At 41.6% G+C, this 26,825-nt stretch overlaps 1 protein-coding gene across 4 annotated transcripts in view; it reads left to right on the forward strand.

Moving 5' to 3' along the window:
* Med6 (mediator complex subunit 6) overlaps positions 1–26,825 on the forward strand; it is a 46,001-nt gene that overhangs the window by 15,193 nt on the left and 3,983 nt on the right. The window contains exons 1-5 of one of the 4 annotated variants that reach the window (XM_070031093.1): positions 17,620–18,058; positions 19,844–20,003; positions 21,281–21,372; positions 23,562–23,644; positions 24,594–24,702. In XM_070031093.1, the coding sequence (XP_069887194.1) occupies positions 17,734–18,058; positions 19,844–20,003; positions 21,281–21,372; positions 23,562–23,644; positions 24,594–24,702 (769 nt within the window). In that variant the 5' untranslated portion in view covers positions 17,620–17,733. Of the gene's footprint in view, positions 1–17,619; positions 18,088–19,843; positions 20,004–21,280; positions 21,373–23,561; positions 23,645–24,593; positions 24,703–26,825 lie in introns of those variants that run through there. The other 3 variants (XM_070031062.1, XM_070031082.1, XM_070031072.1) reach the window with 3 other exon arrangements.

Below are 26,825 nucleotides of genomic sequence, written 5' to 3' on the forward strand. Positions count from 1 at the left end.
ATTTGCATTTCCTTCACCACCAGGGATGATGAACATTTCCTCATGTGTTTCTTTGCCATTTTTATTTCTTCATTTGAGAAGTCCCTCTTTAGTTCCCTTGCCCATTTAGTAATTGGTTTGTTGGGTTTGGGAGGGATTAGTTTCTTGAGTTCCCTGTATATACAGGATGTTAACCCCTTGTCTGATATATTGCTGGTAAATATTTTTTCCCAATTAGTTGGTTGTCTTTCTAGCTTGGTTGCGATAGCTTTATCTGTGCAGAAGCTTTTTATTTTAAGGTAGTCCCATTTGTCGAGTCTCTCTCCAATTTGTTGTGACCCTGGGACTCTGTTCAGGAAGTTCCTTCCTGTGCCTATTAGTTCAAGTGTCTCTCCTACTCTGTCCTGCAGTAGTTTCAGAGATTCAGGTTTAATGTTAAGGTCTTTAATCCATTTTGAGTTGATGTTGGTGCATGGTGATAGGCTGGGGTCCACTTTTAGTTTTCTGCATGTGGCTGCCCAGTTTTCCCAGCACCAGCGGTTGAAGAGGCTGTGTTTCTTCCATTGTATGTCTTTGGCTCCTTTGTCGAATATCAGCTGGCTGTAGGCCTGTGGATTTATTTCTGGATCTTCTATTCTGTTCCATTGGTCTTCGGGTCTGTTTTTGTGCCAGTACCATGCTGTCTTTGTTATTATAGCTCTGTAGTAGAGTTTGAAGTTCGGCATGGATAGCCCTCCCATATTGTCTTTATCCCCTAGAATTGTTTTGGCTATTCTAGGTCTTTTGTTGTTCCATATGAATTTTTGGACTGTTTTCTGTATTTCAGTGATGTACGTCATTGGGATTTTAATAGGAATTGCGTTGAATTTGTATATTAGTTTTGGAAGTATTACCATCTTTACTATATTAAGTCGGCCTATCCAGGAGCATGGGAGGTCTTTCCATTTCCTAGTGTCTTCTGCAATTTCTTTCTTTAACTTTTTATAGTTCTCATTAAATAGTTCTTTTACATCTTTGGTTAGGTTAATTCCTAAATATTTTATTTTTCGGGAGGTTATTGTGAATGGGGTTGCTCCCTTTATTTCCCTCTCTTCCTGTACATTATCAGTGTATAGGAAGGCAACTGATTTTTGTGGGTTTATTTTGTATCCTGCTATTTTGCCGAAGTGATTTATGATTTCTAAGAGTTTGGGGATGGAGTTTTTGGGATCATGGAGGTATAGTATCATGTCGTCTGCAAAAAGGGATAGTTTAACTTCTTCTTTCCCTATGCGGGTCCCTTTAATGTCTTTTTCTTGCCTTATTGCCCTGGCTAAGGGTTCTAGGACTATATTGAAGAGGAGTGGAGACAGTGGGCATCCTTGCCTAGTTCCTGATTTTAGGAGAATTGGTTGTAGCTTTTCCCCATTAAGTATAATATTGGCTATTGGTCTGTCATAAATGGCTTTTATTGTTTTTAGAAATGTTCCTTCTATTCCTATTTTCTCCAGAGCTTTTAGCATGAATGAATGTTGAATTTTGTCAAAGGCCTTTTCTGCATCTGTAGCGATAATCATGTGATTCTTGACCTTGGCTCTGTTGATATGTTGGATTACATTTATTGACTTACGTATGTTAAACCATCCCTGTGTCTCTGGGATGAAGCCTACCTGGTCATAGTGAATTATTTTTTTTATGTGTTTCTGGATTCTGTTAGCTAGAATCTTGTTAAGGATCTTTGCATCTGTGTTCATCAAGGAGATTGGCCTGTAATTCTCCTTTTTGGTTGGGTCTTTGCCTGGTTTGGGGATGAGTGTGATATTGGCTTCGTAGAATGAGTTTGGGATAGCTCCTTCCTTCTCTGTTTCTCTGAAGAGCTTGAGGAGTATGGGTATTAGTTCTTGTTTAAAGGTCTTATAGAATTCTGCTGTGAATCCATCTGGTCCTGGGCTTTTTTTTGTTGGAAGACTTTTGATAGCTTCCTGTATCTCATTATAGGATATTGGCTTATTTAATTGGTTAACTTCTTCTTTGCTCAGTTTGGGCAACTTGTATTTCTCTAAAAATGCATCCATTTCTGCCCGATTTTCTTCCTTTAGAGAGTATAGCTTTTGAAAGTAGTCTGTTAGAATTGTTTGGATATCTTGGGTACGTGTGGTGATGTTTCCCGTGGCATCCCTAATCCTATTAATATGGGTTTCCTCTCTTCTTTTTTTAATTAATCTAGCCAATGGGCCATCAATTTTGTTTATTTTTTCAAAGAACCAGCTTTTTGTTTGGTTTATTTTGGTTATGGTTTTCTGATTTTCTAATTGGTTAATCTCTGCTTTTAATTTGGTTATCTGGCTTCTTCTAGTAGCTTTAGGTCCCATTTTTTCCTGTTTTTCTAGCTGTTTTAATTGCAACATGAGATTATTTACTTGGTCTGTCTCCATTCTCTTGATGTGGGCACTGAGGGCAATAAATTTGCCCCTCAGGACTGCTTTTGCTGTGTCCCACAAGTTTCTTTGTGAGGTGTTTTCATTTTCATTGAGTTGTAGGAAATGCTTTATTTCTTCTCTGATCTCTTCTGTTATCCAGGCATTGTTAAGGAGTGTGCTGTTCAATTTCCATGTATTGGAGAAATTTCTGCGGTATGCTTTGTTATTGAGAGCTAGCTTGATTCCACTGTGGTCAGATAGGATACAGGGGATTATGTCGATCCCTTTGTATTTGCGTAAGTTCCTTGCATGAACTATGATATGGTCTATTTTGGAGAAAGTTCCGTGAGCTGCTGAGAAGAATGTGTACTGTGTTGTTTTAGGGTGAAATACTCGGTAGATGTCAGTTAATTCCGCTTGAAGTATGGCCTCTCTTAATTCGGTAGCTTCTTTGCCAATCCTCTGGTTGGTAGACCTGTCCTTTGGTGAGAGTGGTGTGTTAAAGTCTCCTAGTATTATCGTATTGGGATCTATTTTATTCTGTAAGTTTGAGAGCATTTGTTTGACATATCTGGGTGCACCAATATTTGGGGCATATAAGTTGATGATGGTTATATCCTCCTCTTGGATTGTTCCCTTTATTAATATGTAGTGTCCGTCCTTGTCTTTCTGTACTGATTTTAATGAAAAGTTTATTTTGTCAGATATCAGGATAGCTACACCTGCTTTCTTACTGGGGGCGTTTGATTGGTAGATCCTTTTCCACCCCTTCACTCTGAGTTTGTTTGTATGTTTGGCTGAGAGGTGGGTCTCCTGAAGGCAACAGATGGATGGGTCTTGTTTTCTTATCCAGTCCTCAGTTCGTTTTCTTTTAATTGGCGAATTCAGCCCATTTATATTAAGAGAAAGTATAGAGAGATGCATTGTTGTCCCTGCCATTCCATTTTCCTAAGTTTTTCTTTTTTCCTTTCCTCCTGTGCTTGCTCAGTTAGACTTTGAGTAACGCCTGTTTGGGGTAGGCCCCAGTTCCTGGCTGCTTTCTTCAGGTTGTGTCCCCCCTCTAAGAATTCTTTGTAATGCTGGCTTAATGTTTATGTATTCATTTAGTTTTTCTTTGCTATTAAAAGTTTTCAGTTCTCCATCAAATGTGAATGCTAGCTTTGCCGGGTAGATCAGTCTGGGTTGGCAGTTATTGGCTCTCAGGGCTCGTATGGTGCTTTCCCAGGCTTTTCTTGCATTCATTGTTTGTGTGGAGAGATCTGCAGTAATTCTTATTTTTTTCCCATTGTAGTATAGCTCCTTCTTCATTTTTGCTGCATGCAGGATTGTTTCCTTATTATTCAGATCTATCATTTTTACTATAATGTGTCTAGAAGTGTTTCTCCTGGGGTCTTGCTTGTTGGGTGTTCAATAAGCTTTTGTGATGTAGTTAAGATGGTCATTTTTGAGGTGGGGAAAATTTTCATTGATTATATTGTTAAATAGGTGTTGCATTCCCTTGCTCTGGAATTCCTCACCTTCGTCCACTCCAATTATGCGAAGGTTAAATTTTTTAGCATTATCTGCTTGCTCTTGAATATCCCTTTGGTTTAATTTGAGTGATTTTTCCATATCTGTCACTTTTTGGTCCAGTTGGTGTATTCTGTCTTCTGTATCTGACACTCTACCTTCCATTTCATTCACTCTGTTGACAGTGGCTTCTATTGTGGTTTGCATGGAGGAAATGGATCCCTTTATGGATTCAATGTTGGTTCTCAGAGTACTGATCTCACCTCTCAATGAGGTATGCATTACCTCTAATTTGGCGTTTATCTCACTTCTTACTGAGGTTTGTGCAGCTTCTATTTTTGCATGCATCTCTTGTTTGATACCCTGTATCTCTTTGGATAGTTCATCCTTGTGCTCTTTCAATTTCTGATCAATTTCTCGCTTTATTTCTTGAGTCATTGCCTCCAGCAACCCTTGGAAGTAGCCTTTGTCTTCCATTCCTGCTTTGTTCCCACTGGGGCTCTCCCCTGTGTGGCTGCTGGCTTTTGAGGTGAGCTTGCTGTCCTGGGTGGTAGTAAACCTTGTGATTTTTCTCTGTGATTTTCGCATGGAGGTTCAGGAGACTGCTCTTCAATTTTGTTTTGGTGTGTCTGTCTTTGCTTGGTTGCTGATTCTGTATTGGTGGAGAGAGTCTGTGCCTGATCTGGGTTCTGTTGGGAGCCTATTTCCAGCTGCTATTCTGACTTACTTAGGATTCTCAGCTCTCTGCTGTAGATTGCTGGCAGTTCCCGCCTTTGGAAGGGTTGAGCAGCCTAGACTGCTTGTGTTTGCTCCTACGGGTGCTCTTGTGAAGAACAGATGCTCTGGATGCACTCTCCCAAATGCTGGAGTCTGCTATGGGCTCCTGATGTGTTTTTGTTTATTTGTTTTGGGCTGGTTGTGGGCTTGAACTCTAGGTTTGGGTGCTGTCCCTCAGCTTTTCAGCTCAAGGCTGGCACCCTACTGTTTGAGCCACAGCACCACTTCTGACCCTTTTTGCTTTTGTGATGCTGAGGAATCAGATCCAGGGCCTCATACATCCAAGACTATCACTCTATTGCTGAGCCGCCTTAACAGTCTGAGCTCCTGCTTACTATCAGGTGCTGGCAGCCTGTGTTGCCCAATTCCCAGTCTAGGGTATATGGGTGGAGTTTTGGTGGGGTTTGGGCTTCTCTTGTCCTGGGCCTCCAGGTCTTTTGTTGTCACAGGCGTGCTTCCCGGGGGAGTGTTGTTTCCTGGTTTTCTCCCCTCTGTTGAGGCATATGCTCAGCTTTTTACTTCAATTGGGAGGAGTTGGTTGTGTTGTTCAGGCGCTGGATCCCCGGGCCTGGTTCCGGCCCCAGCCTGGAGCGTGCTTGTTAGGCCTGTGCTGATGTGTATACTACCTAGGTTATGCAGCCTGGAGCGCACTCGTTAGGCCTGTGCTGATGTGTATACCACCTAGGTTATACAGCCTGGGGGACACAGTTCAAATTTCTTCTACTGTTGGTAGTCTTGACCCAGGGGCGCTGTTCCTGGCTTGGGCATTTAAGCTCCCTTCCAGGGGTGCTCTTGCTCTAGCCTGGCCAGCTGAGTGTGCTCCACGGGCTGGTGGAGCTCTCAAACAGTTCCCAGTTTTAGTGGGTCCTGTGGTCCGGGTGCTGGGGTAGGGAGTCTAGGTCAGGGTCTGGGGATTCCCTCCAGCTCTGGTCTCCCTTGAGGGATACACTTCCCCTGTGGGGTACTCACCCTGGAGCTGGTTGTTTCTGTGTGGTGTAGGTCGTCAGTTGTTGTTGCAATCCGGGCTGGGTTGGGCGGTGGTGGCTCTGTGTGATTCTTTTCTGTCTCTGCCTCTGTCGAAGCTGTCGGGTCAAGAGTGTCCACGCTCAGGCAGCTTCTTCTCGGTACCTCTGGGGCCCGAGTGACCCCGCCGGGTCGTTGCGATCGTGATCGGGCGGGCGGGTGGTCTGCAGACAGGACCCTTTGCCAGCGCTGCTGGCACCGAGCGGCTTTGGCGGGATGGAACCTCTCTGCTCGGGTGGAGAGTGCTGGATCGTTGCGATCGCGATCAGGCGGGCCGGGTGGTCTGCCGACAGGTCCTTTTGTCACTCTGCTGATGCCGAGCGGCTTTGGCGGGATGGAGCCTCTCTGCTCGGGTGGAGAGTGAGGGGTGGGGGTGGGATCCTCGTGGAGACTCCCGGCTGGTAGGTTTCTCTGTTCCTGGCGATCTGCTGTTCTGCAAACCAGTACCTGATGTTCTGAAAGCGGCCCCCTGTGTCTCTGCTGTGTCTCTTGGGGCCCACAGCCCCCGCCGGGCCGGCTGGCCGGCGGCCAGTAAAGGTTGGGGGAGGGGTCTTCGCTTTTCTCTGTTTTGAAATTCTTCTTTTCCTCTCTTTCTTTTTTTTGTTATTCTCCGCTTCTGGTTTTTCTCTGAGTGTTCGTCTTTTTGTTGTTGTCGGTCTCTTGGGGAGATTAAGCGTTGGAACTCGAACTCTCTTTTTGGTTGGAGAGAGCTGTGGCATTTCCCTACTGCCCCGTCGCCATCTTGGTCCCCCCTCCTCTACATTAAGTTTTGAAGAGTTTCCAGGAATTGACTAGGTAAAGAAAGGGGAGAGTTGGTTCTAAGTAGAAAGAACTCATGGAGGCAGAGGGATCAAGACGAGAAGATAGGTATGTTGCTAGGGATAAAACAGAATGCTTAGAAATGAGGTTGAAGAGGAAAATAGATTGTGAAGCATATTAGAAGTCATGCCAGAGAGTTTGGACTTTATCTGAAGAACAGCACAACACCATTGCACAATTTTGAGCAAAGAGTGACATACTGTGACTGATGGCTAATGTTCATTAATCTATAGATATAGATTTTTTCCCAGTATTAAGCTTGAATTCAGGACCTGGTGCTGTTGCTTGGTTTGCTTGCTCGTTATTGGCTCTCCACGCTATGAGGCATTTTGTTGGTAACTGGAAATGGAGTCTCAAGGAGTTTTTGCCTGGACTGTCTTTGACTGTGACCCTTTGAATCTCAAACTCCTGAGTAGTCAAGATTACAGGTGTTAGCCACCACCCCCTGAGGCTGACTTATTCTCTGCCAAAAGACCAAACACAAGAAGTGTAGATTATATTTTGCAATCTTGTAGTTAGCCACCAGTAGCTTTAGGTGAGAGGCTATGTATTACATTTAGAAATACCACTGGTGGAAATATGAAGAATGAATGAGGTAGAAAGGGTAGAGTCTAAAGATCAAATGAAGTCATTTTAATCATCCAAGAGAGAGCTGATAGGTCATGAACAGTCATTGGCAGAGCTACAAAGAGCAAAGATGATTTTTCTGAGTCAAATATTTGCCTGTGTGTGTATGACTGTAGTCCACAACTTTCCCTGAATTCTATCTCTAATTCCAACTGCCCTCTGAATTTCACCTTCGATACATCCAGTAAGTCATCTCAAGCATAATTTGTACAAGGAGATGTGTAAGCATGAAGCCTCCTGGAATATTCAAAGATTTGTAAGCAGTTACCATATGTCTGGAAATTAGTAGTGATAGGTAAAAATGAAGAAGGGTGTAAGACATAGCAAAAAACGAGTCGAATCCCAATAACTGGAGACCTTGCGATTTTTCATGACAAGTCATTTGGGATTTATCCTATAAACAGTGGGATAACTATCTGAGAGTTTTACTTCAGTGTTAAGATGTCTGTTTCAGAAAGTCCAAGCTGTCGGTTTTGTGGAGGATGAATTGAGGAGTATAAGTTATAACTATCTATAGTCTGAGTGAAAAAAGACTGTGGGCCTGAATTGAGGAAATCATAATGGAGTAAAGAGGAAGGATTGTATGCGATGGGCAAAAAGGAATTAAGATTTAAAGGAGTTGGCAGCTGGATGGATGGGAGGAAAGCGGGGAAGTCTAGGCTGATTCCCAGTCATTTGACTCGGCTGAAGAAAATGAGGCTATTTCATGCCAACATCTCTCCTTTCTTCTTCCTTCCTTCTTCCTCCTCTCTATTCTCCACTGCATCTTGGAAATAAATACCCCCACACCTTTCATGTCTTTTATGTTTCCGAGGTGAAGCTGGTGCTGGAATTTCTACCCAATTATTCCCATTATTGCATAGGTAGAATACTTCAATCCCTATTAACTGTGTGGAGTCACACATTTTTTGCTATACAACAATAAATATTCACAGTAATCATTGGTCAATAAATGAAGCCGGGAACTGGTAGCTCATACCAGTGTTAATCCTAGCTACTCTGGAGGCTGAGATCTGAGGATCGTGGTTCAAAGCCAACTTGGGCAGGAAAGTCATTGAAACTCTTATCTCCAATTAATCACAAAAAAAAACTGGAAGTGGCTCAAAGTGGTAGAGCGCTAGTCTTGAGCAGAAAAGCTCAAGGACAGTTCCCAGGCCCTGAGTTCAAGACCTGAGACAAAAAAAAAAAAACTTATTGAATAAATGAGCAAATGGGTGTGTGTTCTTTCCCTACTTCACTAATAGGGAGAGCTTGGTGTTTGTTTGTTTGTTTTAAATGACATCACTATCTAGGAGAGCTTATTCATTCCTCTGGGTTTCAATTCTCTACACCACATATCTAACTTCCAAAGAAGCTTCCATTCTTTATATCTTGTTGCTTACTAGATATTTGAGTAGGAAAAATAAAGCAGAGGCAGGGACAGTAATCCGGAGTCTATTCTGGTAATCTTCATGAGAGATACTGAGAATGAAAATTAGAAGACATATTTAAAAGATTTCTGAGATGAGTTACATCCAGTCCAGATTCGGGGAGACTCTTATTGATGCTCTGAAATGACACCGTGCGTGCTGCCGCTTAATCTCCTCTACTAAGACCGCTTGCATCTCCTCTGCTGAGAGACGGTGCAGTGACAGCTCATAGAACTGCAGAAATTATGTATTTGCGGTCCCTATTCCTTGTTCCTTTCCTTCTCCCCCCACCTCCGCCTCAGATGTACACCAGATGTATGGTAAATGAGCAAAGTTGGTAAATGGGAAGCAACATTCTAGTTTTTTTTTTCTTTTTCTGTTCAAGCCCTGGGTCTAATCTTTGGTTTGGGGCTTCCCAAATATAACATATAAAAGACACTGTCAACCAGGCACCAGAGGCTCACCCTTGTAATCCTAGCTAATCAGGAGGCTGAGTGAGATCTGAGGAGCAAGGCTCAAAGCCAGCCCAGGCAGGAAAGTCGATGAGTCTCAGCTCCAATGAACTGCTTAAAAAGCAAGAAGTGGTAGAGGATTAGTCTTAAGCAAAAAAAGCTCAGGGACAGCACCCAGGCTCTGAGTTCAAGCCCCAGGACTAGGCAAAGGGGAAAAAAATCCGTCAAACTGCCAATTACCCCCTAGTAAATAAAAATAATTTATGGCTTTTGGCATACTGGCCCATTGGACGCTTGAGTCCACCTCACTTCAATACCACTTACAGATTCTGCTCTACCATCTGAGCCACTATGCCACTTCCCGTTTTCTGAGTGGTTTACTAAGAGTCTCACGGACTTTCCTTCCCCGGGCTGCCTTTGAACTGCAATTCTCAGATCTCAGCCTCCTGAATAGCTAGGATTACAGGCTTGAGCCACCTGCACCTGGCTATGTGTGATCTTTTCTATGCTCCACCATAGGCAACTGCCAGGCTTTGCCTGGCAGTTCTATGAGGGAAGCTGCTCTCTCCACATCAGACTTGTCACTTAGAACATGGCAGTTTTCTGGAAGGAGTTGGGGACAAGGACTCATTAATGCTAGTGTATATATCTTACATTTCCAGCTTAGACCCCTCCATTTGCAGATCTTTGGTGGGGAGATGGGAGATTGCCTGAGACAAATCCCAAGCACCTTTGCCAAGACCTTAATATTGTTATTTCTCTCTCTGCTTTGACTTAGCGCTTCTTCACTTTCACCCTCTATTTTTCCTTCTTATGGCCCTACAGGGCTCCTAGTCAGTGAGAAAATTCGTCCCTTAGGTGCTTCCATTTGAGCCCTGTCTGATGTCATTCCATAGGAAAATGTAACACTGGAGAGCCAACGTTAATTTTTTGCCTTTTCTTGGTTACAGGAAATGGATGAAGAGGTTAGATTGTTGCAATTTGGTTTGTCATCCTAGTTGATCTGCTTAACATCTGCTACTTGGTCTTTGGCATTCCTGTCTTACATAGGATAAGAAGGTTCTATCAAATCATCTTTTCAAGCTCTGAGCCCTTGAATGAGAGATTTTAATGTACATATTACATAATCTTCTCTCTTCTTTCTAGCAAGAGAATGAAGCATCTGCAAATGAGATACATGTGATAGGAAACTGAAATTCTAAAATGTTTTTCTTGGTTTATAGAACAATGTGACTGATTTTGACCAGATGGAGTATGATTATTGATCTGCTTCAGATAGCCTACATTTGGGACACTAAGCAATGATCCATGTATTTCATAGCTTTGAAGTATACAGATAAGCCTTTTTGCCCTGTGGTGGTTTAATCTTTTTCCTGGAAGACATCACACTTTTTCATTCAAGAAACTTAATGAATTTTATAATTACCCTTTCCTCTGAAGTCAGAAGTAAGGGAAAGGAAGAATAACCCAGAGCAGACAATATCAATGTGTGAAAAATTCAGTACAGAATTCCTTAGCACTTTTTATATAGGCAGCAGCCAATTGGTGTACTTCAGCCTTTAGGCCTTAGGAACAAAATATTTTATTTTTCCAAGAACTACAGCTTTATTACTTTGATACCTTCTGCCTTAGTTTAATTTACCATCACCTTTTGGACTGTTAGCAGATGTTGGATAATGTGCATCCAATTTATTCTCCATATTGACAGTTGGGTCTTCATCCTTCAATATATTCCCCATTGTTGAACCAATGCTTTCTGAATCAACTCAAAATGCCTACAAAAGTAAGATCCACAACACACTAGGATCACATATCTCTTCTGGTCTTATTTTCCAGCACTAGTATTCTTGAGGCATAATGTATTTGCTCCTGTTTGAACAAAATCCCTCCCTGTGATAGGTTCATCACTTTTTACTTTGGTTGACAATATTGGCTTATTGAGGAGGGAAAATCTGGGAGAGTGTGAGGGAAGGGATGGCCATTGTTCAAAAAGAAATGTACTCTTTACCTGACTTATGAAACTGTTATCCCTCTGTACATCACTGTTATAGTAACACATTTTTAATATTGACTCCTTGATATACCTGACCATTCTGCACCCCAGCAGAACTAACAGCTGAATGAAGAAGTAAATGAAGACACAGGAGACAAATTGTGTCTTTAAGTAATTTGTCAATGAATCAAACAGATATCCTCAGGTATGTAAAGACCATCTTGTTTTTTTTTAAGATCTCTGGATGCTAGCAATATTTAATATGTTTTTTTCATTTTATATGAGTATACCATATATAAAAATTGTATGTATTGGTGTTCTTTGTTTGCATATAACTTTGGAATAATTATGGCATGAAGTGTTAACATGAGAAAAGATGCTCATTACAAAGTCTATTATTTCAAACTCCTCTTTTCCTGTTATTAAAGTTTGTCTGTAAACAAGATGACATTGAATTTTAGTCTTGACAGCTACAAGAAAATCTAGTAGTTTACATTATGTGTCTGGTTCACTTGAAGATGTGCTCATAAAGACAGAGAATAAGCTAGGCACTGGTAGCTCACGCCTGTAATCCTAGTTACGCAGGAGGCTCAGATCTGAGGATCGTAGTTCAAAACCAGACCGGGCAGGAAAATCCATGAGACTCTTATTGCCAATAAATAACCAGAAAACTGAAAGTGGCACTGTGGCTCAAAATGGCAGAGAGCTAGCTTTTGAGCAAAATTGCTCAGGGACAGTGCCCAGGCCCTGTGTTCATAACTAGCCAAAACAAAACAAAACACACACATACACAAAAAAAACCAAAAACATAAAAGACAGAGAACATTGAGAAAAGAGTCACTTTTACCCAGCAGGAAATAGAACATAAATCAATAATTTTCTTCTCTCCATAAACATTTGGCAAGTGTTCTTATATAAATATATAAATGGCTCCAAGAAAACAATTTTATGTCTACACAGTATATATTTTTAAATAAATAAGATGTACAATGCAGGAAAATTCATCTGGAGGTAATGATTGGTAGTTATTGGCATGGCAAACCTACAACTGGATTTTCCAGGCAACCAACCCCAGGAGAAAACAACATGAAAGTGGATTGGGAGAGATAGAATCATCCACTCATCCAAAATGCCTAGGCAATTGAGAAGAAGTAGAAATAACCCATGTTATAATTTTGTTGGGGCTTAAGAAAGTTTCTAACAAGTCGACAGAGAGAAGGTGATAAGAAGGGGAATATATGTCCAAGGTATTAACTGTTTCCTGTTTCTCCCTATCTACATAGTCTTCCCCAAGGAAAATTACATTAATCACTAATTGTAACAAATTCTTGTTTCAAGTTTTTCTTCATTCTAATCTTGTTTACACAAGAAAGTAGAATTTCCCAGGTGAATGTGTATGCATCAGTGTGAATGTGTATGCATTTCTATGCATGTGTATGTGTGTGCGTGCGTGCACACGTGCACTCGTCTGTGTATTGGGCTGATGGTGTGAATGAGGAAAGGGAGGGAATAACATTCATAATTTCCAGATACCAGCATGGTGGCACTCACTGGTAATATGAGCAGTTGGGTGCTGAGGTAGTAGGATTGTGAGTTCCGTAGCTACATTAGCTAATTGGAGGCCAGCCTGGACTACTGAGAAAGATCCTGTACCCAACAAACACCAAAAGCAAATGGTTTCCAGGTTGAATCATTCCCAAAGTCTGAAAGACAAACATCCCATGCAGTTCTCAAAGCTCTGAGAAGCTAAGTGTTTTAGGGGTTTACTGTGTGGAGTAATGGTTTTTGGTTGAGAGGTAAAACTAAAAAGATAATGTTCACTTATATTTCATCTTGTGGCAAAAGAAAAACAGTCAGTAGAGAGTTTTGAGCACAAACATGGTAGTTAAAGAAAAAGTACCCTAGTAATCATGTGTATTTTGGCTAAGAAAGCAGTGGTGAAGATACAGTAGTGAAGCCTGATTTAAAAGAGGTGCTGTGGGAGAATGGATAAGCTTTGGTGATAGATTCAATATAGGTGGATCTGAGGCTACATTTCTTAGATAAGCTCCAGAATACAGGGAGCAACACAGTCAGTCTAGGACCCAGGTCAGTCAATTGAAACTGTTTGGTAGATAGCTACATAAATAATCCTGGAGCTCAGGAGAGAGGTCTGATTTTAAGACCATTTTGCCAGCTGCATTAACACAGATGGGCACTACTGTTGTCAGTGTGTGCCGTGGACTGGCTCTGTCGGGACAACGGAGGACACCTAGTGGAGGAACTGGAATAGGTGGGGAGATGGCAAACAGACAACTCACACACAAGAGGAGTGGATGCTGAGTGCGATTTAATGTAGAGGATAACAAACTTTTATAGCAAAAGTCTCCATGAGAAAGGGCAAAAGGTTACACAATCTTGCTGCAAGGCTTCGTTCTTGGGTGGTCACCAGCTGGTCGCCTGATCTTGTTTTTTGGATGACGAGCTATGACCATAGGCACTTGTTTTTGGCTTTACCTCTATTTTTAAGAAATACAATTGGTTTCGATGTTTATCACCAATTAACCATTAACCAGAGCATATGGACAAGGTGCTGAACAGAAAGGCATGAACTCTAGTACTTCATAGTTACTTTTGTTTAGTTTTGTACTTTATATGTTTTAAATCTTTTCTAAGCAATTGTGTTTAGAGGGTTCCCAGTTTGTGGCCAAAAATCATGATATTCAGTATACTTAGTTAAATCTGGCCATATATCAAATTTAAGCTCATAGTGTCTTTTCTGTAACCCTTTCACATAATCGTTTACTCTTTTCTATAGAGGCCTTAACTGTCTCATAAGATCTTTCTTGTTCCTTCTTTAATAGTAAGCACCAAGGAGACCTAGATCTAGCAAGTCTCTCAGTAAATTAAAGAGAGTAATAGGAAGTTCTTTCTCCTAAGTAGTTTACCCAACGGTTGCCATCCTTATCATACACACCTGTAAAAGGCTATGGATCTGGGGGAAGTCTTTGGGGTCCTCTAGATAATGGAGGATCCTACCATTTTCCTCTGATAAGCCATTGCCACCTTTTATCTTCCAACCTTCTAGGAATCTTATTTAGCTTTTGGTCTAAATATCCCTCTACATCTTTCTTATCTACAGGATATCTATATGAATCTATTGTTTATGCTTTAGGATTAAAGGGAAGTCTCCAATAGCCATACACTCTTTCTGCTCTAGCCATGCCTATAGCTTTCTGTAAATCTCTTACAATTCCTTCTGCTGAAGTGACATCATGAAACCCCCAATACTTTTATATTTACTTATGACTTGTCTACTAGCCTCCACAAGAGGGGCTTTCAGGGTAGCACTTAACTCTGGTGAGTTAGTCATATTCTTAGGACACTCATCAGATGTTGGAGTCGTCAACACTTTTAAGAAAGAGCCTTGAATAAGGGAACGTTGAGCATGAGTAAGTACAATAAGCAGCAGGAACAGTAAAAGATTAATAGGCACTCCTATACAGAGAAGAAAAGAAAAACAGCAACACATCTTTCCCAGGGGCTTGCCAGCCTTTTCCAGGAGGTAGGCCTCTTTGAAGCCCCATTCTCAGATCTGAAAGCAGGTTTCCCATGCTAAGCAGACGCCACCGCAGTAGGCGTGGCAAGTGTGGAAGAGCATATCTAAACAGCCGAGCAAAGAGCAGGAAGACAGCAAAGGTAAGGGATTGAACTAAGAATTGCAGAATTCATGGACCACAGAGGAAGAGGAGCCAGTATAATGAAAAAGAATGATCTGAGAAGTAGCGGAAATATGAGTTTTGAGGTAGGAGACCCCACAGTCTCCAGACTAGGAAAAGCAGTTTTGAGAAATTAGGGGTTTGGGGTACTGCCATATTCTGTATCTCACACTTAAATGCATTTCCTTTGCAAGCATATATAACCAGATAAAACAAATCTTAGAAAATATCAAAGGTATTTGATAAGTATATCAAGTATCAAAGGTAATGTATAGAACATATTTTCTGAGAACACAGCAATTAAATTAGAAGCCAAGAAGAAGATAAAATTAACAATACCATACAGCCAAGTGCTAGTGGCTCACACCTGTAATGCTAGCTATTCAGGATCATGGTTCACAGTCAGCCTGCACAGGAAAGTCTATGAGACTCTGTTCTCCAATTAAATACCAAAAAGCTGGAAGTGGAGCAAAAAAGCTCAATGATAGCCTCCAGGCCCTGAGTCCATGCCACAAGACCAATGCATGTATGTGCATGTGCATGCACACACACCATACATTTGGAAATTAAAAAAAAACAACTTGTAACTCATAGATAAAGAATTTGAATAAGAGCCAGGCACCAGTGGCTCACGCCTGTAATCCTAGCTACTCAGGAGGCTGAGATCTGAGGATTGCAGTTCAAAGTCAGCCAGGGCAGGAAAGTCCGTGAGACTCTTATCTCCAATAAACCACTAGAAAACCGGAAGTGGCCCTGTGGCTCAAGCAGTAGAGCACTCACCTTGAGTTGAAGAGTGCAGGGACAGCACCCAAGCCCAGAGTTCAAGCCCCACGACCAACCCCCCCCAAAAAATTGAATAAAACTCAAAAAAATCACTTAGAACTAAATGATAATAAAATACCACACATTGAAGCTCAAGGAATACAATGAGAATATTTATTCACTGAGAATTTATAGCATTACCTGTTTAAGAAATGAATATCAGGGCTGGGAAGGTGGCTCAGTGGTAGAGTGCTTGCCTTGCATGCCTGAGGCCCTGGGTTCGATTCCTCAGCACCACATTAGCAAAAAGAAAAAAAGCCGGAAGTGGCGCTGTGGCTCAAGTGGTAGAGCGCTAGCTTTGAGCTGAAGAGCTGAGGGACAGCGCCCAGGCCCAGAGTTCAGGCCCACGACTGGATCCAGAAAAAAAAAAAAAAGAAATGAATATCAATAATGATCATATCAATAAAATTGTTTGCCATAACCATGTGCATGGTTGAATTACTTGTGGGTGATTGTAGAGGTGAAGATAACAGATTCTTGGTTTCTCTAACAATTGAATGAACATACACACACACACACACACACACACACACACACAAGTAAAGTGGTAAACCAAGTTCAATAGAAAGTGCATCACTAAAAGAAACAGTAGCCATGAGTTAAGTGGCTCAAGAGTTAAAGTTTTCATCTTTGTATGATTTTGGGAGAATGGAAGGAGTTCATAGTAGTGATAGTGGGCTGATCTTAGGGAAATGAAGGGTCATGACTTGGTAGGTTTTTGGAAGGGATCTGTGCATATACAAGGCTTCCATCCTATAATTTTAAGTATATGTTATGAGATTCAACACATATGCATGAAGCCTTATGTAAGAGTTTGTTGTGCACAGGTCAGGCTAATGATTCAAAGAATTCTATTATGTAGGAGCCTCAGTTTGGCTTGAACTAGCTAGGAGTTTCTGCACCAAGCACGAACTGACCACTAATTACCCACAAGAAGAGTGGTCATGGGAGGAGGCAGAACTCACGGGTGTCTCCTAGGATATGATTAGAAAAGGAGGTTGGTTTCAGCATTTTTTTTCCTATAGCTAATCTGCTTTAGTGGGATACGTTATACATACCATTTCAGTATAAAAATTCCGGGTTGAATATAGCAGTGTACTTCTATTATACTGAGATTTTTAATGTGTGAATACCACATCTATTAAGGTGAAAAATCCCATCTAAATACATGGTGAAGCCTTTTGAGTCCTGGATTCTAGGAATGTTCATAGTTCTCAAGAATGTAAGCGCACACCCCTCTCAGGGATTTTTCTGTTTTTAGTCTCTGTGTCATTTTATAGGTAGCTCCATTTTGTTTTTCTTTAGCCACACTGGAGCTTCAGGCTTTCTGAAGCATTCCATGGCTTAAAAAATTTTGTATTATTGTCAAAGTGATATACAGAGGGGTTACAGTTACATAATAAGGTAGTAACTACATTTCTTATTTACCTTGTTACCCCTTCCCTCATTTTTCTCCCTTCCACCCTCCCGCCCCCCCATGAGTCATTCCTTATTTGCATCTTGCTACAGTTCCAAACTATCTGGAATGCAAACATTCGGCTCTTGCTCTGGGTGTTATTTTTTTCTCTCTCTCTCTTTCTCAATCTTCTTAATAGTTCAGAAGCACTGCCGGACATGTGAATTTTTTTTTTTTTTTTTTTTTTTTCCAGTGGCGGGGCTTGAATTCTGGGCCTGGGCGCTGTCCCTCAGCTCTTCAGCTCAAGGCGAGCGCTCTACCTCTTGAGCCACAGCACCACTTCCTGCTTTCTAGTGGTTTATTTGGAGAAAAGAGTCTTACGGACTTTCCTGCCTTGGCTGGCTTTGAACTTTGAACTCAGATCTCAGCCTCCTGAGTAGCTAGGATTACAGGCGTGATCGACCGGCGCCCGGCTCATGTGAAATTTTTGGACTTTGGGTTTAAACACATGAAACTCAATGAAAATAGAATTGGCCAATAGCCCCTTAATCTTAACAGCTCATTGGATACACAGGAAGTGCTTGCATTTGTTTCCTTAGCCAGAGAAATTTATGTTATCATTAGCAAACCATTATTAAGCCACCATTTTATTTTTGGCATATGTGATTATTTATAAGTTTACCTCTACGTGTATTTATTTGCAGACAAGGTCTCCCTGCACAGCCACTCCGCAGCAGCATCACAACGCGCTACCACTCCACCTGTTCCCTGGAGGTCTAGGGTTTTCCCCCAGTACTCAGCCCACCCGCGCCCGCCTCGCCCCTTTCAGAATGGCCTCCCTCCCCACACCGCCACTCTTCTTTCTCGGGCCTTTCCGCCCTACTACCCTTTCCCACACCGTTCCCAGTTTTCCGCCCCCAACACCTTTCTCCTTCCTACTCTTCTCCACCCTTCCCCCCCCCCCCAGCTGGTCACTAGCCACGCCCCTGGGCGTCCCCGCCCCCGCTCATCTTCTTGCCTCGCGAGCGCACCTTTTTGTCTCTTTTGACGATCTGTACCTCGCCGCTCTGCCGTCTTCGTCGTTACGCGTTTACTCTGCGCCGGAAGCAGACGCTACAGGCACTTGTGGAAGGATGGCGGCGGTCGATATCCGAGGTGATTGGCGTTGTTGTGTCTCCTTACTGGTTTGTACGCTGGCTTGGAGGTTTATAGCCCTTTGGGAAATGTTTCCAATTCTTCCGAACGGGCCTAGTTTGGTTTGAATGCTTTTGCTGAGTTCTTCCCGGTCCCCGGGGGTCGGACTTGGCACCGCGCCGACGCGAAGGCGCTGGAAGCGGCTCGGAGCGTGGGGCCCTCCGCTGGGGTCCTGCTCCACGCCCGGCTCCGCAGTGAGCCCTCCGCCGGGGCCCTGCTCCACGCCCGGCTCCGCGTGGGGCCCTCCGCTGGGGTCCTGCTCCACGCCCGGCTCCGCAGTGAGCCCTCCGCCGGGGTCCTGCTCCACGCCCGGCTCCGCGTGGGGCCCTCCGCCGGGGTCCTGCTCCACGCCCGGCTCCGCGTGGGGCCCTCCGCCGGGGTCCTGCTCCACGCCCGGCTCCGCGTGGGGCCCTCCGCCGGGGTCCTGCTCCACGCCCGGCTCCGCAGTGAGCCCTCCGCTGGGGTCCTGCTCCACGCCCGGCTCCGCGAGGGGCCCTCCGCCGGGGTTCTGCTCCACGCCCGGCTCCGCCTTGGCGTTGGGGCTGTGGCGTCGTAACTACAGGGGGTCGTCTGTGCCGAGGGAGGAGAGGGGTAAAGGCTCCCGCTCGCCTGGTGGGATTTGGCCTGGAGCCGCCCTTCGGGCCCCGCCTGGGCCGCCGGGCGAGCCTGCCTCAGTCTTTCCGTTGAGAGCTTTGTTTTTAGGTCTCTGATGCTTTTCAGCATAACAGATCAGGGGGTGGTTTCTTTTTTCACAGCAGGAATGTAGACGTCTTAAAGTATTTGCTAAGTCAACCAGGGAATAAACTGGAGATGGCGACCCCTTGATCGGTACCTCGTACGGTTACCTTTTTTTTTTTTTAAATTTGCCAGTCCTAGGGCTTAAACTCAGCATCTGTACATTGCCCCTGGAGCTTCCTATGCCCAAGGCTAGCTCTCTACCACTTCTGTCCCAGCATCACTTCGGCCTTTTGGTGGCTTGGAACCGCGATCCTCAGAACTCAGCTTCCTGACGAGCTAGGACGAGAGTGTTCAAGATGAAGTGTTCCGTATGAAGTGGTTGGAGTCTGCTTAACTCTTTGATATATTTTTTTGCATGAGGCTGTAGTCCCAGCCTCCAAATGAGAAAGATAATGTTTTATTTTATGGCTTTAGAATGTACTCTTAATCCCAGTTAAGCCTTTATCCTTGGATAATGGAGTTGGATATTGAAGTCTGTGTAAATGAATTGATAAATATATGTGGTTAGTAGCGTAAATCATATTTTTTTATAATCCTCAGTCTGTGAATTATAAGCATTTGCTAATTACCGTTAATTGGGTCCATTGCTAGTTATTGATGAGTAATGCAAACACATTTGTATTTCTTGGTTATGATATGAGTATTAATAGTAAAAATATATTAAAATTGCTGTGAGGGCAGAAAAGGAGCCACCACCCCTATTATCATATATCACATACAGTGAATACTTCTACATCCTGTCCTTATTAAAAAAAATCCTACCCCTTTAGGTAAATTCTCATTCTTCTCCGCCCTTATAACCCAATAACCCTATCTTTATTATAATACTTCCTAGATTGTGTTATTGTTTTCTTGTATATGTCTCTCTTCTGTTAGGCAATGAGAGAATGTAGGTAGGTGCCAGGCCATTTTTATATTCATGGTGTCTATTACATTAGATGCATAGTAGCTATTTGTTGGTCTGGATTCTTTTTTCTAATCCTTTTATCATTTTTTTCTTTTGCCTAGATAATCTGCTGGGAATCTCTTGGGTTGACAGCTCTTGGATCCCCATTTTGAACAGTGGTAGTGTACTGGATTACTTTTCAGAAAGAAGTAATCCTTTTTATGACAGGACGTGTAATAATGAAGTGGTCAAAATGCAGAGGCTAACATTAGAACACTTGAAGTAAGTTATTAAATGATAGCATTTTCGCCAACTAGAGATTTTGCAGCAAATAGTTCTTTTGAGTTGTAGATCATGAAGTAGAACTTTTGGAAAAAAAAAACTGGTTTGTTTGGATTTGACATACAAATGATTTACTAGCAGTTACTTGTTTTTTCTATATAATTTCATAATATCTACTTAAAGTAGAACTGAGATTTAGATCCTGTGATGAACAGCTGCTATCAGCCAGAAAACTATAGTTATTGTCCTTTTAAAATCTAATTAGTTAAAATCTAATATTAGACACATAATCTTTGAATGAAAAAGGAAAATTTAGCCAGACATAGAACAGGATTCTTTAGTCAAAGATCCTAAATAAGAATTTATTGCTATTGTATTTGTTTTTGTTTTTTGGGTCCAGTCATGGGGCCTAAACTCTGGGCCTGGGCAATGTCCCTCAGGTCTTCAGCTCAAGGCTAGCACTCTACCACTTGAGCCACAGTGCCACTTCTGGCTTTTTTTTCCTGCTTATGTGGTACTGAGGAATCGAACCCAGGGCCTCAAGCATGCAAGGCAAGCGCTCTACCACTGGGCTACCTTCCCAGCCCAATTTATTGCTATTGTAAAAGTGTCCAAAACCTTTCTATATAATTGGGAATGGGATCGGTTTTATGAAATTAAATTTCCATAGTATTATAACCTTATTATTATAACATGGTATTACAAATGTCTTGTTTTGAGGCAAATAAAGCTACTAAAAACAACTTATTGTTGCTTTATACATAATCTGGCAATTCAAAAAATGTATTGGGTTACAGGTAAAGTTTTTTCTGTTTGCTGTTTGGGTAGAATATATAATTGGGTCTTCATAGCTCTTTTTTTTTTTTTTTTGGCTTATGTGGTGCTGAGGAATGGAACCTCAGATATGCAAGGCAAGCGCTTTACCATTGAGCCACCTTCCCAGCCCATTCACAACTCTTTTTTTATATCTTACTCTATTATTAGGAAGTATCATGCTATTTTGACTGGCTTTTTGAAACATACTATTCAGTGTACTTGTTAGGTTAAAAATACTTAAATTTAAAAATACTTTAATTCACTAAGTTTTTGTAAAGAAATTTTTTGTTTAAAAACTAAATCTTACTCTTGAACACCACCCAGTTTTCATCAATAGCCAGTTTTTAAACCAAATATAGGCAGTTTTAATCCTTTTAGCAATGTTGCTGCAATTTATCTAGTAATTGTAAAGTCCTACAAAATTGTGTGGGCATTCATCACTCTGTGGGTGTCTGTTACAGTCAAATGGTTGGAATTGAGTATATCCTTTTGCATGCTCAAGAGCCCATTCTTTTCATCATTCGAAAGCAGCAGCGCCAATCTCCTACTCAAGGTAAAGTGTATAAACTTCAGACATTATTTCTTTTTTAAATACCTTATATACTTCTCAACCAGTATATGTTCTTATTTTGGGAAGGATTTAGCTGGTTTTGGTGCTCCTCAAGCCATACGTGCTTAGTACTTTGCTAAGTGGGCTCATCAGACTCAGAATATCTTTGTACTCAACCGCTAAAACTTACTAGAGGTACACAGTAAGGATCTACTGTGAGCTTAGTCATGGAAAAAGACATTGAGTGGAGTCTACAGGAATCCCTGTGCAGGTTTTTCCTCCTGACAGGAGCCATAGTAAGTGTGGTTCATTTAGCAGTGCAATGCAGCCACGTGTGTATATCTGCTCAGTGAAGTCATTTTTAAACTCCAAGTCCAGGATTTTAATTGAGGACTGGTAATATAGGTATCCTCTGCATAACAGAATTTCCAGCTCCTAGAAGAAAATCAGGGCTCCACTATACTCATACTGTTTGTACAGCATGGCTACAAAAGGTGGTACAGCGGGTATAACTGTCACTTAAGAAATACTTAAGAAGCCAAGTTCCATGAGGACTTCCACAATATATCCAAAGACAATTCCCCAAACCCTAACCATCAGGGCAGTCCCTGTTTTCCTGTGATCAGAGTTGTAGGAATCACATGGAATCTTAAGCATCCTAAGGAACTTTTTATATCAGTACACTTGAGTTAATGTCTTATAAAATAGATAACAAATACAGTCATATCAGATTTCTTGTAGATCAACTGAATATTCTTAATTATGTACCCAAACAAAACTCATACCTGGATTTTAAAACTTGCGGAAGAACTAAAACTGGTGGGTGCCGGTGGTTTACTCTTGTAATCCTGGAAACTTAGGAGGCTGAGATTTTGAAGGCAGCCAAGGGCAAAAATATCCATGAGGAAGTCAAGCACTGCTGGCTTACACCTGTAGCCCTAGCTACTCAGTAGGCTGAGATCTAAGGATTACAGTTCAAAGCCAGCCCAGGAAGGAAGTTCTATGAGACTCTTATCACTAATTAACCATCTAAAATTGTAAGTGGAACTGTGGTTCAAAGTGGTGGAGTGCTAGCCTTAGCAAAAATGCTCAAGGACAGCACCCAGGCCCTGACTTCAAGCCCCACAATCACTACCACCACCAAAAAAAGTCAATGTCCATGAGGCACTTATCTTCAAGTAACTAGCAAAACTAGGAGTAGAGGTATGGTTCAAGTGGTAGAGTGCCAGCCTTGAGTGACAAAGCTAAGTAAGAACATGAGGACCTGAGTTCAAGCTCCAGTACAAGCACCAAAAAGAAACAAGACAAAACACTAACAAAAGAGTAATGAATCCTGATTTAGTTTGTCTGAAGAGCCAAATTCATCATCCACTCTAGAGATGACCAGAATAAGACACACTGGAATCAAACTAGCACTGTGAAAAATGCCACACTAAAGAGAGGATTCAAGGTAGACATTTAGGAACAACGCTTACCTTGGTAATGATTTCAGAAAATGACTTTCTAAAGAAGTTGTATTTTTAGAATCCAAATTGAATTTCAAGATAAAAGATCTGGAGTCTCTTCCCAGAGAAAAGAGATCCTTAGAAGAAAGGCAAGACCATGTGAGAGATTTCAGGGTATAGAAGCCACACAGGTGGCACCAGGCTCAGTAACTGCTATACTTTTCTTTAGGACTTGGACCTGGAACTCAGAGGCAAGTTTAGTGTATCAGATATCTGTACATTTCTCTTGCTGTATGAGAGATTTTTGTGTGTGTGTGTGTTCTCTTACTTTGATTGATAAGACCACTGACACCACTTGGGAACTTGAAATGCACTATGTTAACTGATAAGACTCTCATTTTAACAGTTTCCAAGTGCATATTAAATTGAACAAATGTGATTCAGTTATTCAGGAAAGTTTGAGGCACACTGCTCTTGGCTAAGAACTTGGCATACTTTATTTCTAAACCCTTAATAAATTCTTTAGGTTTTCTGGGCAAACTACTTAAAACTGCCCAAGTACCTATAGATAACCTGTGAATAAATGCATGTGGCTTTTTCCCAATACTTTACTTACAAAAACAAGAATTTTCCTATTTTCCTCATTTAATTTAGGAAAATGTCAGATATTGCTTATTAATTTAAGATCTGTTTAGCAATATGTACCTGGAGATATATTCATAAACATTTTTTCCCCTGTTGCTTTAGTTATCCCGCTAGCTGACTACTACATCATTGCTGGTGTTATCTATCAGGCACCAGACTTGGGATCAGTTATAAACTCCAGAGTGGTAAGTGACCTTATGTTCTTTAAACATTAAAGAAAATTTTAATAGAAATATTCTGCTTCCAAGAAATAAACAGGAACTCTTCCCCCTTAAGTTGACATAAAATGTTAACTACTAGAATGCCTTTTGCAATTTACTAGGAACCAAGTCAGTATTCATATATACAGTTGGCTTTTATTGTACCATAGGTTCCATACTTTTGCTGGATTAAGAATATTCTGAAAAAAACCAAAATGTGCCCATACTCAATGTGTACACACTTTCTTGTCATTCCCATCGCAATGAAGGATAACAACTAGTTACATAGCATTCACATTTCATTATGTCTCATAAGTAATACAGAGATGATCAAAAGTAAATAGGTGAATGTGTATATGCAAATACTGCAGAAATGATGATACAACTAGTTATGTAGTAATTTAGATTCTTGAAAAGGAGGGCTGGGAAGGTGGCTCAGTGGTAGAGTGCTTGCCTTGCGTGCATGAGACCCTGGGTTTGATTCCTCAACACCACATAGGCAGAAAGTGGCACTGTGGCTCAAGTGCTAGAACACTAGCGAGGGACAGCGCCCAGGCCCAGAGTCCAGTCCCCACAACTGACCAGAAAAAAGAAACTGGGTCCCAGTGGCTCACGCCTGTAATCCTAGCTACTCAGGAGGCTGAGATCTGAGGGTCATGGTAAAGCCACCCTAGACAGGAAAGTTCATGAGACTCCAATAAATACCAGAAAACCAGAAGTGCTGTGGCTCAAGTGGTAGAGTGCTAGCCTTGAGCTGAAGAGCTGAGGGATAGTGCACAGGCCCAGAGTTCAAGCCCTACAACCAACAGAAAAAACCCAAAAAGCAAAAAACAGGAAATTAACTGCCTTTACATATATAATATTTTGATTTACTTTGGAAATTTTGATTATCAAATAAGAAACTTAATACTTGGTTGTTTTTTTTTTTTACAAGCTTACTGCAGTTCATGGCATTCAGTCAGCTTTTGATGAAGCTATGTCCTACTGTCGATATCATCCTTCCAAAGGATATTGGTGGCATTTCAAAGACCATGAAGAGCAAGGTAGAACACCTAGATCTTTCTAAAATACACTTGTCCCCTCTGTGTGTGTGTGTGTGTGTGTGTCTATGTGTATATGTATGTATGTGTATATCTCCCCCCCTCCTCCCCTCTCACTTGTGTGTGTGTGTGTGTGTGTATGTATGTATCTGTATCTGTCTCCCTCTCCCTCCCTCCCCTCTTCCTCCCCTCTCTTGTGTGTGTGTGTGTGTGTGTGTGTGTGTGTGTGTGTGTGTGTGTGTGTGTGTGTGTGTGTGTGTGTGTGTGTGTGTGTGTGTGTGTGGTGGTGGTGGTGGTGGTGGTGATGGCACTCACTAAACCTAAGACTAAATGTACACAAGTGCTGTACCCTATTGTTACATACATACCCCTCGAAAATAGTCTTTGAAGCTCTGAGGATGAAATTGTTTTCTTCTATAACTGTTTTTCTTGGTAAACATTAATAGTACAAGGGGATTTCATTGTAATAATCCCATAGATGTGTACAATGTATGTTGAACAAGTTCTTCCCTCTAATAATCCCCTAACCTTCCTTTCCCTGAAGCTGGTTTCCTAGGTAAAAGGATATTGATGTTTCCTAGGTGCATTTTTCATTTTCATAGGATGGTAACATTGCAGTTGTGATTCTTATAAGTAGATGTAGTAATAGCTTTCACAAAGGAGCATATAACAAGTTTTATCAGCTAGGTAAGTGGTAATTTTTGTGAAAGCGATTCAGTTTTAAAATATGTGGCTCACAAAGAGGAGAAACAGTGCTGAGGGACAAGCAAAAGTATTTCCTACTACCTGTTGGGTCATCTTGGGATTTGGAACCCTTAATCTTCCTCTCATCTTCAAAGTAGAGTGAATGAGAGGCTGATCATACAACCTTCTCTGTGTGATGCCATGGCACCAGGCATCCTATGTCCCACAGCTACTACTCTACCAGTGCTTTTCACCATGTTCAGAAATGTGTCTACAATAATATTCCTATACTCTTACTTCCTTCTCTGACAAAAGCAACTCAGCATAAATCACATGGCCAAGGGAACCTTTATAAAGAGTAATTTGGGTAAGGTTTTGTGTTTTTGCCTCTGCCAGCCTTGGACTGCAGTCCTCTTACCCATGCCTCTAATGTAGTTGGGATCACAGGTGTGAGCTAGGATCTCCTTTTAGACTAGGTTGGCTTCAAATTGTGGTTCTCCTGGTCTCTACTTCCTAAGTAGCTGAAATTGCCATCATGAGTCACCGTTCCTGGCTCTATTTTGACTTTTTATAGTTGGTTCAGGCAAGGATGTTTGATATAGGGCTATTTTCCCCTGTTCTAATGGCATTTGGGATAACATCTGGAACCCCTTTATTTAGAGACGGTTCTTTAACTGCCTCCCCCTCTCTCCTACCACACACACTTGTGAATAGCTTCAGAAATTTTCTATCTAGTTTTTTTTTCCCCTTTGTCTTCATGGTAGAAAGAGACTACTTGATTCCATGTCATTCTGAAGAGCCTGATGAAATTTCTCTGGCCCATGCTATCATATCCTAGGTATGAATCATCCCCTTTTGTAGCAAATCTGTACTGAATACACTACTTGCTCAGTAGTCACATAGTAGTCAACTCAGCTATCAGACTGATAATCAAAATAATCACAGTTCTTGGGTTACAATAAGTTTTTTTAAAGACCTAATAATGACCCCAAAGTGTTAGAGTAATAATGCCAGAGATTCAAATATGCCAAAAACTTAAAGTGCTTTCTGTAAGTACAATATGAGAGATATCTTAAAAGAGATCACATTCATAAAATTTCTATTACAGTAAAAAAGAAAAGAAAAAGACCAATTGATTCACTTAAAATACACAAAACATTTTCAGACTGATAATCTGGATTGTGACTTAGACATTTACGAAAAAACTTTAGGCTTACAACTCTTAAGTAGCCCTGCTACATAATGAAATGGAAGTTTCTTTAAAAGACATGTTAGCCAAGCACTGATAGCTTATACCTGTAGTCCTAGCTACTTGGGAGGCTGAGATCTGAGGATTGTGAATTGAAGCCAGCCTGGGCCGAAAAGTCCCTGTGAAACTCTTATTTCCAATTAACGACTCAGAAACCAGAAATGGTGCTGTGGCTCAACTGGTAAGAGTGCTA

Source organism: Dipodomys merriami, unplaced genomic scaffold, assembly GCF_024711535.1.
Source record: "Dipodomys merriami isolate MVZ:Mamm:240054 unplaced genomic scaffold, mDipMer1.0.p SCAF_1, whole genome shotgun sequence".
NCBI lineage: Eukaryota > Metazoa > Chordata > Mammalia > Rodentia > Heteromyidae > Dipodomys > Dipodomys merriami.